A 14,992-nucleotide genomic window follows, 5' to 3' on the forward strand; every position below is an offset into this window, starting at 1 on the left:
AACAAAATATATATATATATATATATATATATATATATATATATATATTATTTCCGTTTGCTACTGCACTTGATTGTATTCATTTACCAAGAGATAAAAAAAATTAATAGCTAATAGTTGGTTTGGCATTTCTATTATACGGTGGAAAACGCAAAGCAAAGCTGAAAAAAGAGAAGAAAAGCAAGCGCCTCTTGCTCTTCTCTACTGCTCTGTCTCTCTTTTCTGTTCCTCTCATCTTTTCCATTTTTTCTTTGCGGGATAGGGTGGGTGCAAGTAAAGAGGTGGAGGGGGGGGTTAGGGTGCTCGGTGGCGCACGCTAGCACCAGGGGGCCTAATTGTACGCCCTGGTTCATCTCATGGATTCCTCTATTCGCTTCGTTCTCACGGCAATTCCACATTGAAAAGGGAAAGAGAGAGACATCGAATCGAAACTTTCCTTTCCTTTAATTCAATCTATCATTTGCTGTAGAGTCTTCAACAATTCTGGCGGACCTCAAAGGAACCCTAGCGTTCCTTCGATTGTCCTTTATCTCAATAGTGGCAGATCGGTTCGATTTTAAATCAAAGTACAAGAAGAAGAGAAGAGGGATTTATGGTGCAAAGATGCTTTGGATTCTACGATTCTCAGGCTTCTTCTCTGCCGCAGTTGTGATGATAATACTCTCACCTTCCATCCAATCCTTCCCTCCAGCTGAAGCCATTCGCTCCTCCAATCTCGACGGCTACCTCCGTTCCCCCAACCTCCTCTCCCCTCCCGATTACCTCCCTCAACTATACTTCCGAAGGTCGACCATATTCCGCAATGCTGATGAATGCCGCTTCTCTGACCGCCAAATCAAGGGCAAAACCAGTGTCTGTGATCCTTCATTGGTTCACATAGCGATTACTCTCGATGTGGAGTACCTTCGTGGCTCAATCGCGGCTGTTCACTCAATTTTGCTCAACTCTTTGTGTCCAGAGAATGTTTTCTTCCATTTCTTAGTCTCTGAGACCAATCTGGAATCCCTAGTTCGATCCACTTTCCCTCAATTGAAGTTCAAAGTGTATTATTTCGATCCTGAGATTGTACGCAGCCTCATCTCGACTTCAGTTAGGCAAGCGCTTGAGCAGCCACTCAATTACGCCAGGAATTATTTGGCTGATTTGCTAGAGACCTGTGTTAAAAGAGTGATCTATCTGGACTCTGATCTAGTTGTCGTCGATGATATTGCAAAGCTGTGGGCTACTAATTTGGGTTCTAGAACAATCGGAGCTCCAGAATATTGTCATGCCAACTTCACAAAGTATTTCACTTCGGGTTTCTGGTCTGATAAGCGGTTTTCAGGGACATTTCGGGGGCGGAAACCCTGTTACTTTAACACTGGAGTGATGGTGATAGATCTGGTGAAATGGAGACATGCCCAATATACGAAGTGGATCGAGAGGTGGATGGAGGTCCAGAAGAGTGACCGGATCTACGATTTGGGTTCATTGCCGCCGTATCTTTTGGTATTTGCGGGAAATGTGGCGCCGATTGAGCACCGGTGGAACCAGCATGGGTTAGGTGGTGATAATGTGAGAGGTAGTTGCCGGGACTTGCATCCGGGTCCGTATAGTCTATTGCATTGGTCAGGTAGCGGAAAGCCGTGGCTCAGGCTCGACTCAAAGCAACCGTGCCCTCTCGATTTCCTGTGGTCACCATACGATTTGTACGGACACTCACGTTTATAAATTCTACTCGCCGGTAAATTTATTACCCGTCAGGAACTTTTTTTTGTTAATTTCTTTCTTCTTTTTTGTTCTTTAATTTCGTTCTTCCTATGACCTCATTTTTTTTTCTTTGATTTTAATATCAAATCATTTCTGAGGCGATTTGTATTATTATTCCTGCCTTTGAAAAATAAAAATATATATATAAAAAACAAGGGAGACATTCAATTTGTTATGGTGGTGCTCGTTGGTATTTGGGATTCTAGTTAAAGCTGCAGCAATTAGTGTAAAAACAGAGCATCTCTGCAGAAGGAGGGAAGGAAGCTTGTCCTTCAATGGAGGGGTACAGTTGTTGATATTGAATGGAATAGACAAATTAGTGGGCATTGAAGTGGAGATATTTTCGAGATGACCAAATTGTGCGTTTTAATGTCATTAAATTACTGGATCAGTTGCAAATTGCAATTGTAAATTAATAGCGTTTTGGTCGGTGTCGGTCTGGTCTTGTGCATTTTGTTTTGTTTTAGGCTCTTGGGAATTTCTTCTCTGTAATCAGTACCCGTGAGGTTAGTGGGGAGAGTCAGTATGTGATAACATTGATTTTCTCGACAAAGTGATGGGGCATTTGGGAAAATGTGGCACACTGTGATTGGGAGGGAGGACTTTACAGAGGGCAGCTTTGGTTTTCTTTATGGACAAATGGTAGGCCATGTGAGTAATGTAGAACAGTGCTTAGGAAAAGGGACTTGGAAAAGAGTTGTGCTAGGTTTCTTTTTCCTCGCGCATCCTCTAGCTTTTTTGTACTTCATTTCTTAGAATTTTCAAGCTGCTCTTGTCAAAATGAAATGGTACTAATAAAGTAAGCAAATGAAGATGAATAAAAAATATATTGAACGATAAGCTGACATACTTGGGGGTGGAGTGCGATGAAGAAAAAAGAGTAGAAGGGCCATGGACTGGGGGCATGTGAGCTAAAGCTTAATTATCGTTCACGGCTGGAGGAGTTAAATCGGAAGAATCTCGGAGAAAGTTAACGGGCTGTGTTTTGTCTTGTCCTTGCCTTGGTAACAGCGGCATAAGACTTGTGAACTATCTATCTCTCGATTCTGTTACTTTGCACACTTCGGTGGCAACCCCCCTATTCCTTGCTTGCTTGTATTTTGTGATAAGTCTACTACTTGAAGTGATCGTAAGAAGTATAATTATAATTTATCCAGCCAACAAATATATCTAACAAGTGAACTAAGAAATGTATAAACAAAGCTTGGAAGCTGGGCGATCAAATTTATTTTGTGGCATACCCAGATGGCATTGTTGCGTAGCAAGCGTCCATAGGAGGGACGGGGGATCGATTCCTTTCGGCGTGGCATCACACGTGGCCAGATGCTTGGACTCTCCTGGAATCAGCTGTTTAATCATTAATGACTTGAGTTGGCCTTAAACAATCTTATCAAGAATGAAAATGAAAGGATTATCCTGTGACCTGTATTTTCAATGGTGGTATTTCTTGGATTCTTTCATTGTAGGCTCTGCTCGTAAGCAGATAAATTATTGATCCGTTCTTCCTTGCATGTTAAGAATGCTGATTAAGACTTGGCATCAGCCTTGAGTGGTTATTGGAATCACAGAAAAAAGGCCAATCTGACTTTGACAGCTTCGCTGTCACAATTTATTTGTAATCAAATGCTAGGAATCCATTGTAGGAGTATTTCAATTGAGATTTAATGGTTCTAGAAGTGAGGAAGGAAGTACGAGTTCCGGAGCACGGAGTACACGAGACTTTGGAGGGGTTGGGGCTGGTTTGTTCTGGAGAGAGTAGGTTGTTCATGTGGGCGGCGTCGATGGTAGATGCGTGGTTTTTTGTGTGTTTTATAAATCGTTTGAAGTTGAAGGAAAAGGAGCAAGAAAAAAAAATAAAAATCTTCCGAGCCCCAGTTGAGGTGTTGTCAAGGGCTATTGAAGACTGATAACATGCAAGATATGGCTTGCTTCCGTACCTGATTCACCTGTTATGAACACTCAGAATAAAACAAAGCAAAACCGGTCCCTTGGCATATAAACTACAAACTTCAGCTGGATGTTATTTTGAAGGGTGACGTTGCTGCCGACACTAACCAAAGAAACTAGCAGTATTTTGAAGGAAACGCCACGTTTTAGAATGTCAATAATGTAGAAACCGCCAAAGCCAAGTTGCTTGATTCTCTTTTATACGATTTCTTCATCTCGGAGGCTAGAACTAGCTTCGTTGTTTGGAAATCATGACAGGTGGTGAGTGTTAACGAACCAGATCATGATCAATAGTTACACCACAAGGAAAGAAAGAAACACCCAAAAAGGGCACTCCCAGAGGTTCCACTACCTTCACCTCAGCTGATATGTTAACAATGCCTTACAAGCCAGACAGTAGTCTTCATTTTGAGGTCAAAACCATTATCCGTGGCATGTGAAAAGCTCAAGAAAGAAACAAAAGAAGAAAAGAGCAAGAAAGAATGAGATCTTTAAAAGAAACTCGTGGTCGTGATAACCTTTACAGCTATAGAAAGCAAATTCGGTTGATAAGCAAGAAACGACCAGCAATCATCAATGGTCCACCACCACATGTATTTGTTCATATTAGCGAGCCACCACATTTAAACTCTGGCTAGCCAAAAACCACAAAGCAGCCGCTATCTGCTCCTTTCAAGTGGGTCATGTCACCTGTGAAGCATATTCAGAAATGAGTGAAGTCATCAATAAGGACGTCTTGGGGGCATACGAAATTGTAATTTTAGTCCATTCGCGAAAATACAATGGAAGCTAGAGTAACTACATTACAGCAGTAAATCCACCCCACCTCCAAAAGTAGAGGAAAAATAGCAGCCAGCCCTAGGCGATAAGTACTATAATTAGCCCGGCTGTAGCCTGGTAAGTCAAAATTCGTTCTTAGAGAGCCTTTAGAAGCTGATGATCAAGTTATTACTTTCTTAGTAATTCTTGCGAGTACAGTTTACCCTAGTATCCCCTATGAGGAGAAGAAGTTAAGGCTCAGTTTTCTCCCAGCGGTTCCCTAATATCCCCCAAGATTTTGGAGGTTATGAGTGCAAGCAGCTTCTTTCAGCCTGGACACGCTACTGAAATATTCATTAATGTTGCGGGGCAATAGTAATTGGCAACACATTGGATGCAAAATTCACACAAGAATAAGAGAGGCAGGAGCTTGATTGGCTGAGATATTATAAAGAGAGTTTTGACAAGTGATGCGTTTCATTTCTAGAATAAGATACTAATGTTCTTGTTACAAGCCAGCTCATGATTTGTTTTGTTATGCAGTGCGGATTCAACTACGAAAATGTAATTAAAATTTAAAACATGCCACCACGCTTTTGGCATCTTGTTAGTAGTCTCACTGCAACACAATAAACTTGCTGTAAATGGAGTTGAGCACACACCTTAAGTTATCTGCTTTCAAGTTTAAGAACCAACCAACGCTGGCAGCACACAGAAGCGCCAAATCTTGGAGAACTCTCAGTATGGATGCAAACCAGTGGGTTTTTGCAACTTTAAAAAGCCTGCTTTAAACCTAAGACAGCGGGCAGGATTTAAAGGTCTCAGCTGGATTTAAAGGTTTTTACAAGTTTAAAAATGCAAACCTTTATTACGCTGGCACAGTTCAAGTATGAGGATTCCAACTCAGTTCCAGACCTTTTCTGACAGAACAAATTTCAGAAACATGGTAGCAAAGTATCTCTAATATACATTAATTTCATATAGAAATAATAGGTTCAGGATCAATTGATTAAAATGGATAGAAAAGCGATGAAACTAAACAGTGATACAAAGATGAAGCAGAGAACTTCATCTGCTTACACAAAAGCTACACCTACGCTACAAGAATACACATCAAGGGATCTGAAACTTCATGTAGTCTTGTGTTCCAGGAGGACTAATGTACACCCACAGCAAAGAAATGATGATGGAGAGCAATCCGGACCACACGTAGACAATGGTTGGGACCCTTCCCCTCCTTCCCATCAAGCCTTTGGCAAAGGGGTAAAGATGGGACAAAACCCAGAAGCTGAAGAACACTCCTCCAACGAGCCTGCTCCACTGTGGAAATGGGCTATACATAGTTCTGGTAACTCCTACTGCAATTGCAATCAGGTTCAGAATCATTATTGTAATAGGAGGGACCATTAAGAAGCTCCACTTAACCACATATAAGTCAGCAAATTCATCATCTGCATCTTCAGGCGTAGCAGATTTAGATGTCAAAGTGAATGAGATGTCAACTCCTGCTATAACCTTCAGTAGTCCTTGTAAAACTGCTGCGGGATGGGCACTTGTTCCACCAATCAACCAAAACTGTTCGTTTCGCCACCAATCATGAAGTGTGATTCCTGACCATTTGATTTCTAGAATTGCAAGCAAGCATAGGGTGATGGTGATGGCCAACAAGAGGACTAGAAAGGTCACATTGAGGGATTGGACTATGAACTGGCCAGAAAAAAGAGAAATTGCAGGTAGGACGCAATAAACTAGGAGAAACATGGATGTGAAAGGGTACATTCCGCAGTTGAAATATGCCACCCTCTGTAAGAATTTCATCCGGCGAGTAGCAAATAGAGCATTGTTCCGTGAAAAGAAAATTTCTACCGAGCCTGTTGCCCATCGAAGGACTTGGTGGAGCCTGTCTGTTAGATTGATGGGTGCAGTGCCTCGAAATGCATCCCTTTTGGTTACACAATAAATCGACCTCCATCCTCTATTGTGCATACGATAACCAGTCACCACATCTTCTGTTACCGAACCATATATCCATCCTACTCTTTTTCCCCACTCAGTTTTGTCCTCGTAGAAACAAGAGATAACACTAATTGCCTCTGCAACAGTTGCAGCATCTAAAGGCTCACGAGGCACCGCAAGGGAACCAGCTGGTCTTCCTTGTTTACCCGTTTCTTGCAAATCTTGAAGCAGCCTTCCCTGGTATTCTGCAACTGGGATGGATGCAGCTAGAGAAGTAGAGTTCCCAAACCTTTTAGGCAGAAGCAAAGACTCAATATCTGCATCATCATCATCGTTATTATGGTCCCCATTGATTGGCAAAGCCATCTCATCCTCTTGCTTCTTTGTGGCCCTGGGTTTCCTCAAGAACAGTTTAATTTTCTTCCTACCAAACCATCCGTGGTGCTCTGTAGTTCTAGGAGGACTAAACCCATAAAGAGCTGTTCTGCGGAAAATACAGCCTGTCCCAACATACATCGGACCCTGTAGCCCATCAAGAGCTCTCATGCTTACATCGAAGAATATTGTATTGTGGTTTGCATACCGATCACTTGGATCAATCCCATCAAACCTTTGTGGGAACTGAACATAACAGATCCGATCACCACCCCTGTCAAGCATAAAGCACATCCCTTCTCTCAAAGCCAGAGAGTTAGAGATGTAGTGATCACAATCCAGATTCAGAATGAAGGGGCCATTTGACATGATTGCACTGGTTCTAACTAGAGCATTCATTGCCCCAGCTTTCTTATTGTGATCATAGCCTGGCCTTTTTTCGCGAGACACATAGACCAGCATTGGCAATCTAATATCAATTTCTGTGGTGTCAATCAAGTTCTCACCATCTGCTTCTACACCAAAAACAGGTTCTGCATTTGGTGGAGCTAGCATAGCCTGAAAAGGAAAAACAAAAATGTAGAATGACTCTCTATTCAACATCTCATTCTATAGAAAGTTTACAAACTCAAAAGGAAGAGAATTACCTGGATTATTCCAGCATGGTCTCCTCTCGAGTGGTCTGCTTCTCCAGAAGCCCAAGTCCCCGGCCAATGAGAACCATCTGACATCCAGGTAGCCTTGGGCACCTTCACAGTTTCTGATGGATTTCCCCCCATTTCCATCTGTTTTTTCCTAGCTCGAAGCTCTTCATGGGTATTATATGCATCTGATCTTCTCCTAATTGATTCAGGCAGGGAATTGATCCTCACCTTAAATTCATCATATTCTCTCTTTACTCTTCTCCTCTCTCTAACAAAATCAAGTCTCACTTTGTTCTTAAGAAAATCACGCTTCTGCCCGAAATAGGCCTCAGGGTTCCTGGGTTCTAAATTGTGTTTCCTACAGAAAGGTACCCAAATTCTTGCAAAGCTGGCTGTCTCAGCCAGAGCTTCAAACGTCAAGAGGGATCCACCATCATCCGATAAGTAACAGGCTACCTTTTCCACTGGAAAATCAACCGCAAGTATTGAAAGGATGGTGTTTGCAGTGACCAAAGGAGGTTCCTTTTCAGGGTCTGCCGTGGAAACAAATACATCAGTGCCTGGGAGGTCTGATCGACCTTTCGGGTTTCGAAGATTGGGGGATTCAAACCGCTCTCTTGAGTTAGCCTTAAACAATCTAATCAAGAATGAAAATGAAAGGATTATCCTGTGACCTGTATTTTCAATGGTGGTATTTCTTGGATTCTTTCATTGTAGGCTCTGCTCGTAAGCAGATAAATTATTGATCCGTTCTTCCTTGCATGTTAAGAATGCTGATTAAGACTTGGCATCAGCCTTGAGTGGTTATTGGAATCACAGAAAAAAGGCCAATCTGACTTTGACAGCTTCGCTGTCACAATTTATTTGTAATCAAATGCTAGGAATCCATTGTAGGAGTATTTCAATTGAGATTTAATGGTTCTAGAAGTGAGGAAGGAAGTACGAGTTCCGGAGCACGGAGTACACGAGACTTTGGAGGGGTTGGGGCTGGTTTGTTCTGGAGAGAGTAGGTTGTTCATGTGGGCGGCGTCGATGGGAGATGCGGGGGTTTTTGTGTGTTTTATAAATCGTTTGAAGTTGAAGGAAAAGGAGCAAGAAAAAAAAATAAAAATCTTCCGAGCCCCAGTTGAGGTGTTGTCAAGGGCTATTGAAGACTGATAACATGCAAGATATGGCTTGCTTCCGTACCTGATTCACCTGTTATGAACACTCAGAATAAAACAAAGCAAAACCGGTCCCTTGGCATATAAACTACAAACTTCAGCTGGATGTTATTTTGAAGGGTGACGTTGCTGCCGACACTAACCAAAGAAACTAGCAGTATTTTGAAGGAAACGCCACGTTTTAGAATGTCAATAATGTAGAAACCGCCAAAGCCAAGTTGCTTGATTCTCTTTTATACGATTTCTTCATCTCGGAGGCTAGAACTAGCTTCGTTGTTTGGAAATCATGACAGGTGGTGAGTGTTAACGAACCAGATCATGATCAATAGTTACACCACAAGGAAAGAAAGAAACACCCAAAAAGGGCACTCCCAGAGGTTCCACTACCTTCACCTCAGCTGATATGTTAACAATGCCTTACAAGCCAGACAGTAGTCTTCATTTTGAGGCAAAAACCATTATCTGTGGCATGTGAAAAGCTCAAGAAAGAAACAAAAGAAGAAAAGAGCAAGAAAGAATGAGATCTTTAAAAGAAACTCGTGGTCGTGATAACCTTTACAGCTATAGAAAGCAAATTCGGTTGATAAGCAAGAAACGACCAGCAATCATCAATGGTCCACCACCACATGTATTTGTTCATATTAGCGAGCCACCACATTTAAACTCTGGCTAGCCAAAAACCACAAAGCAGCCGCTATCTGCTCCTTTCAAGTGGGTCATGTCACCTGTGAAGCATATTCAGAAATGAGTGAAGTCATCAATAAGGACGTCTTGGGGGCATACGAAATTGTAATTTTAGTCCATTCGCGAAAATACAATGGAAGCTAGAGTAACTACATTACAGCAGTAAATCCACCCCACCTCCAAAAGTAGAGGAAAAATAGCAGCCAGCCCTAGGCGATAAGTACTATAATTAGCCCGGCTGTAGCCTGGTAAGCAAGTCAAAATTCGTTCTTAGAGAGCCTTTAGAAGCTGATGATCAAGTTATTACTTTCTTAGTAATTCTTGCGAGTACAGTTTACCCTAGTATCCCCTATGAGGAGAAGAAGTTAAGGCTCAGTTTTCTCCCAGCGGTTCCCTAATATCCCCCAAGATTTTGGAGGTTATGAGTGCAAGCAGCTTCTTTCAGCCTGGACACGCTACTGAAATATTCATTAATGTTGCGGGGCAATAGTAATTGGCAACACATTGGATGCAAAATTCACACGAGAATAAGAGAGGCAGGAGCTTGATTGGCTGAGATATTATAAAGAGAGTTTTGACAAGTGATGCGTTTCATTTCTAGAATAAGATACTAATGTTCTTGTTACAAGCCAGCTCATGATTTGTTTTGTTATGCAGTGCGGATTCAACTACGAAAATGTAATTAAAATTTAAAACATGCCACCACGCTTTTGGCATCTTGTTAGTAGTCTCACTGCAACACAATAAACTTGCTGTAAATGGAGTTGAGCACACACCTTAAGTTATCTGCTTTCAAGTTTAAGAACCAACCAACGCTGGCAGCACACAGAAGCGCCAAATCTTGGAGAACTCTCAGTATGGATGCAAACCAGTGGGTTTTTGCAACTTTAAAATGCCCGCTTTAAACCTAAGACAGCGGGCTGGATTTAAAGGTTTTTACAAGTTTAAAATGCAAACCTTTATTACGCTGGCACAGTTCAAGTATGAGGATTCCAACTCAGTTCCAGACCTTTTCTGACAGAACAAATTTCAGAAACATGGTAGCAAAGTATCTCTAATATACATTAATTTCATATAGAAATAATAGGTTCAGGATCAATTGATTAAAATGGATAGAAAAGCGATGAAACTAAACAGTGATACAAAGATGAAGCAGAGAACTTCATCTGCTTACACAAAAGCTACACCTACGCTACAAGAATACACATCAAGGGATCTGAAACTTCATGTAGTCTTGTGTTCCAGGAGGACTAATGTACACCCACAGCAAAGAAATGATGATGGAGAGCAATCCGGACCACACGTAGACAATGGTTGGGACCCTTCCCCTCCTTCCCATCAAGCCTTTGGCAAAGGGGTAAAGATGGGACAAAACCCAGAAGCTGAAGAACACTCCTCCAACGAGCCTGCTCCACTGTGGAAATGGGCTATACAAAGTTCTTGCAACTCCTACTGCAATGGCAATCAGGTTCAGCATCATTATTGTAATAGGAGGCACCATTAAAAAGCTCCACTTAACCACATATAAGTCAGCAAATTCATCATCTGCATCTTCAGGCGTAGCAGATTTAGATGTCAAAGTGAATGAGATGTCAACTCCTGCTATAACCTTCAGTAGTCCTTGTAAAACTGCTGCGGGATGGGCACTTGTTCCACCAATCAACCAAAACTGTTCGTTTCGCCACCAATCATGAAGTGTGATTCCTGACCATTTGATTTCTAGAATTGCAAGCAAGCATAGGGTGATGGTGATGGCCAACAAGAGGACTAGAAAGGTCACATTGAGGGATTGGACTATGAACTGGCCAGAAAAAAGAGAAATTGCAGGTAGGACGCAATAAACTAGGAGAAACATGGATGTGAAAGGGTACATTCCGCAGTTGAAATATGCCACCCTCTGTAAGAATTTCATCCGGCGAGTAGCAAATAGAGCATTGTTCCGTGAAAAGAAAATTTCTACCGAGCCTGTTGCCCATCGAAGGACTTGGTGGAGCCTGTCTGTTAGATTGATGGGTGCAGTGCCTCGAAATGCATCCCTTTTGGTTACACAATAAATCGACCTCCATCCTCTATTGTGCATACGATAACCAGTCACCACATCTTCTGTTACCGAACCATATATCCATCCTACTCTTTTTCCCCACTCAGTTTTGTCCTCGTAGAAACAAGAGATAACACTAATTGCCTCTGCAACAGTTGCAGCATCGAAAGGCTCACGAGGCACCGCAAGGGAACCAGCTGGTCTTCCTTGTTTACCCGTTTCTTGCAAATCTTGAAGCAGCCTTCCCTGGTATTCTGCAACTGGGATGGATGCAGCTAGAGAAGTAGAGTTCCCAAACCTTTTAGGCAGAAGCAAAGACTCAATATCTGCATCATCATCATCGTTATTATGGTCCCCATTGATTGGCAAAGCCATCTCATCCTCTTGCTTCTTTGTGGCCCTGGGTTTCCTCAAGAACAGTTTAATTTTCTTCCTACCAAACCATCCGTGGTGCTCTGTAGTTCTAGGAGGACTAAACCCATAAAGAGCTGTTCTGCGGAAAATACAACCTGTCCCAACATACATAGGACCCTGTAGGCCATCAAGAGCTCTCATGCTCACATCAAAGAATACTGTATTATGGTTAGCATACCGATCGCTTGGATCAATCCCTTCAAACCTTTGTGGGAACTGAACATAACAGATCCTATCACCACCCCTATCAAGCATAAAGCACATCCCTTCCCTCAAAGCCAATGAGTTATAGATGTAGTGATCACAGTCCAGATTCAGAATGAATGGACCGTTTGACATGATTGCGCTGGTTCTCACTAAAGCATTCATTGCCCCAGCTTTCTTGTTGTGATCATAATCTGGCCTTTTCTCTCGAGACACATAGACCAACATTGGCAATCTGATATCAATTTCGGTGGTGTCAAGCAAGTTCTCACCATCAGCTTCTACACCAAAAACAGGTTCTGTATTTGGAGGAGCTAGCATAGCCTGAAAAGAAAAGCAAAAATGTTGAAGGACACTCCATTCAACATCTCATTCTCTAGAAAATTTTCAAACCCATAAGCAAGAGAGTTACCTGGATTACACCAGCATGGTCTCCTTTTGAGTGGTCTGCTTCTCCAGAAGTCCAAGTTCCCGGCCAATGAGAACCATCTGACATCCAGGTAGCCTTTGGTACCTTCACAATTTCTGATGGATTGCCCCCCATTTCCATCTGATTCTTCCTCGCTCGAAGCTCTTCATGGGCATTATAGGCATCTGATCTTCTCCTAATTGACTCCGTCAGTGAATTGATCCTCACCTTAAATTCATCATATTCTCTCTTTACTCTTCTCCTCTCTCTAACAAAATCAAGTTTCACTTTGTTCTTAAGAAAATCGCGTTTCTGCCCAAAATAAGCCTCAGGGTTCCTGGGTTCTATATTGTGTTTCCTACAGAAAGGAACCCAAATTCTGGCAAAGCTAGCTGTCTCAGCCAGAGCTTCAAACGTCAAAAGAGATCCACCATCATCTGATAAGTAACAAGCCAGCTTTTCTACTGGATAATCAACTGCAAGGATCGAAAGGATGGTGTTTGCAGTGACCAAAGGAGGCTCCTTTTCAGGGTCCGCCGTGGAAACAAACACATCAATGCCTGGAAGGTCCGATCGGCCTTTTGGGTTTCGAAGACTGGGGGATTCAAAGCGCTGTTTCAGCACAGAGAGGTCAGTCACTCTGTTTACAGGGCAGAGCTTAGGGAGCTGATCAAGAATCCATGACACACCAAACCATAACTCACAAGTTATGGACATCCCCCATAACCACATTGCTTCGCGATTGGGGTGTCGGATTCTCCATGTTAGGAATAGACCAAGAGCCGCAAGACGTATCATGATGAGTAGTCTGCATAGTAATAAGTAACTTCATATTTTAGATACTAATCAAAACACAGGCGGTGCAGCGCCTAAAAAATTCGTATTGAAATTGATTTAACAACACAAATTGAGTAGTTCATCATCCAGTACCACTTAGAATCACGTTATTTACACAAAAAATTCACTAATAATCACATAATCCATACAGATTACAAACAGAGTGATAAGCTCCCACTTCCAAACAACGATTAGCATAAAATCCGTCTTCTGAAACCGTAAGTAACCCAATAAATTGAGAATATCAAACCAGCACATATGTGATCTAAAACATATAACCAAATACCAAACCATGAAAATCAAACGGCGAGTAGCATTAATGATTAAGCTTTTCTTTCTTTCCTGTTTATATCGAGCCATATAGCCAAAATCATAGATTCAAGTGTATAGTTTTTTTTACCTGTAAGGGCTGAGAATTGCAGCAGATACCCCAACCTTCCTGGTCAAAGGCCTCCTACTTCTCTCTCCAAAATCTGGAGGAGGCTCAAATCCATTAGCACCTGATCCAGCACCATCCCCATCTTTAGGCCACACAGCATTTCCATAACCATAAGTCCCCTTCGTTTCAAACAACCACCTAGTATGGTCAAAATCAGGAGGATGGCTCTGCGCCTTAAACGACTTCACAAGTGAAAGCCTCTTATCCAATTTAGGCAATGGCAGTGCCTGATCATCTGCTTCACTTTTAGCCTCATCATAGTCATAGTCATAATCATCGTCATCCTCAGCTTCATCACCCGCATCCTTGTATGGTTCCTTGCAACCAGGACAATGGCCCCCTCCATTAGACCCTACACAATCTAAATAACAATCTCTACAAATCTTGAACCCACATTCACATTTTCCCCTAATTGCTTTTTCATCACAACCTTTCATCCCACAAACAAGCCCAGATTTCAGAGACTCGTTGTTTTCCATTGAGCAATCAATTACATGCCCACGTGTGACAGAATTGAACCCACCAGTGAAAATAGTACCAGAAATGAAACTCTTCTCAGGTTTGGCAGCATTAGTGATGTCTTCAGCTAGGCTTGTCTGTGAAGCTGAGAAGCTCTGGTGATCTGGAGTGGGAGGTATATGGACAGTGTAGGAGACGAACTCTGAATTAATCTCCTCCGTGGTATCATCTCTGGACATTGAACAGTATCTGCCTCCACTTGGGGTTCTGTTTCTACTGTTGCTAAGAGGGGAATTTGGGTTGTTTGAAATGGAAGCTCTTGGTACTGGACTAGTTAAGCCCATGCTTCTACTTCCTCCTCCTTTGCCTCCTGAGGAGACTGTTATGGTTACTGGAGATGAACATGGAGAACTAGCCCTTTTCACCATTTTCTTTGTTGCCTGAGGGTTTATTTTTTTTGTCTTTTAGAAAAAAACTCTCTCACGAGTGGCACATTCGAATGCTGAGGCTTTTGGAAAATAAGAGAATGTAAAATGAAGAGAACCCAAAGGAAGTTAAGTAGTTTCAAGTGAAGAAGAAGATCTTTAACGGAGATGGCAACGGCTCGATTTGAATGTTTTTGAGGCTTTTGGAAAAGGGTTGGGGTTTAATCACTCCAACGGTCGATTAATCTGAACCGTAAATGGGAAGTGATCTGACGGTTAGATCTTGAATGAAACGGTCGGGTGGGGTCCATGCTGGGAAGAAAGTCAAAAGGGTAGGCCCAGCGGCTATTCTCATTTTATACATATATTTTTAATGGATGGGTTTTCATAAAGTAAAAGCCGTTGGGGAGCTCTTTGATTCCACAGGTTCAAAACACACGCAAAAAATAAAATTAAAAAAAAAAAAACAAATCAAGAATCCTCTTAA

At 42.1% G+C, this 14,992-nt stretch overlaps 3 protein-coding genes and 1 long non-coding RNA gene across 4 annotated transcripts; 1 reads left to right on the top strand and 3 right to left on the bottom strand.

The window, feature by feature from the left end:
* Positions 1-118: 118 nt before the first annotated feature.
* LOC105137644 (probable galacturonosyltransferase-like 7) lies at positions 119-2,557 on the top strand. The gene has a single exon (XM_011043454.1). The coding sequence runs from the start codon at positions 604-606 to the stop codon at positions 1,708-1,710; it is 1,107 nt and encodes a 368-aa protein (XP_011041756.1). The 5' UTR covers positions 119-603; the 3' UTR covers positions 1,711-2,557.
* A 2,845-nt stretch (positions 2,558-5,402) lies between these two features.
* Positions 5,403-8,843, bottom strand: LOC105138452 (cellulose synthase-like protein D5). The gene is made up of 3 exons (XM_011044528.1): positions 8,833-8,843; positions 7,434-8,067; positions 5,403-7,344 (listed from the first exon to the last, which is right to left on the bottom strand). Exons 1-3 carry the CDS (start codon positions 8,841-8,843, stop codon positions 5,569-5,571), a joined length of 2,421 nt encoding a protein of 806 aa, XP_011042830.1. The 3' UTR covers positions 5,403-5,568.
* Positions 8,844-8,892: 49 nt separating this feature from the next.
* Positions 8,893-10,202, bottom strand: LOC105137658 (uncharacterized). Its single transcript, XR_844628.1, has 2 exons — positions 10,054-10,202; positions 8,893-9,735 (listed from the first exon to the last, which is right to left on the bottom strand). It is a non-coding gene; the product is annotated as an uncharacterized LOC105137658 (long non-coding RNA).
* A 116-nt stretch (positions 10,203-10,318) lies between these two features.
* On the bottom strand, positions 10,319-14,674 carry LOC105137652 (cellulose synthase-like protein D5). The gene is made up of 3 exons (XM_011043468.1): positions 13,583-14,674; positions 12,349-13,153; positions 10,319-12,260 (listed from the first exon to the last, which is right to left on the bottom strand). The coding sequence occupies exons 1-3, from the start codon at positions 14,506-14,508 to the stop codon at positions 10,485-10,487; spliced, it is 3,507 nt and encodes a 1,168-aa protein (XP_011041770.1). The 5' UTR covers positions 14,509-14,674; the 3' UTR covers positions 10,319-10,484.
* Positions 14,675-14,992: the final 318 nt, after the last annotated feature.

This window comes from Populus euphratica, unplaced genomic scaffold (assembly GCF_000495115.2).
Source record: "Populus euphratica unplaced genomic scaffold, PopEup_1.0 scaffold2.1, whole genome shotgun sequence".
NCBI lineage: Eukaryota > Viridiplantae > Streptophyta > Magnoliopsida > Malpighiales > Salicaceae > Populus > Populus euphratica.

Bases quoted from the DNA above. Each gene is read 5' to 3' on its own strand.
- LOC105137644 (XM_011043454.1), top strand. From the start codon at position 604: ATGCTTTGGATTCTACGATTCTCAGGCTTCTTCTCTGCCGCAGTTGTG.
- LOC105138452 (XM_011044528.1), bottom strand. The intron at 7,345-7,433 runs GTAATTCTCTTC...TTTCCTTTTCAG, and splicing joins ACCATGCTGGAATAATCCAG to GCTATGCTAGCTCCACCAAA.
- LOC105137652 (XM_011043468.1), bottom strand. From the start codon at position 14,508: ATGGTGAAAAGGGCTAGTTCTCCATGTTCATCTCCAGTAACCATAACA. The intron at 13,154-13,582 runs GTAAAAAAAACT...ATTACTATGCAG, and splicing joins GCAATTCTCAGCCCTTACAG to ACTACTCATCATGATACGTC. The intron at 12,261-12,348 runs GTAACTCTCTTG...TTTTCTTTTCAG, and splicing joins ACCATGCTGGTGTAATCCAG to GCTATGCTAGCTCCTCCAAA.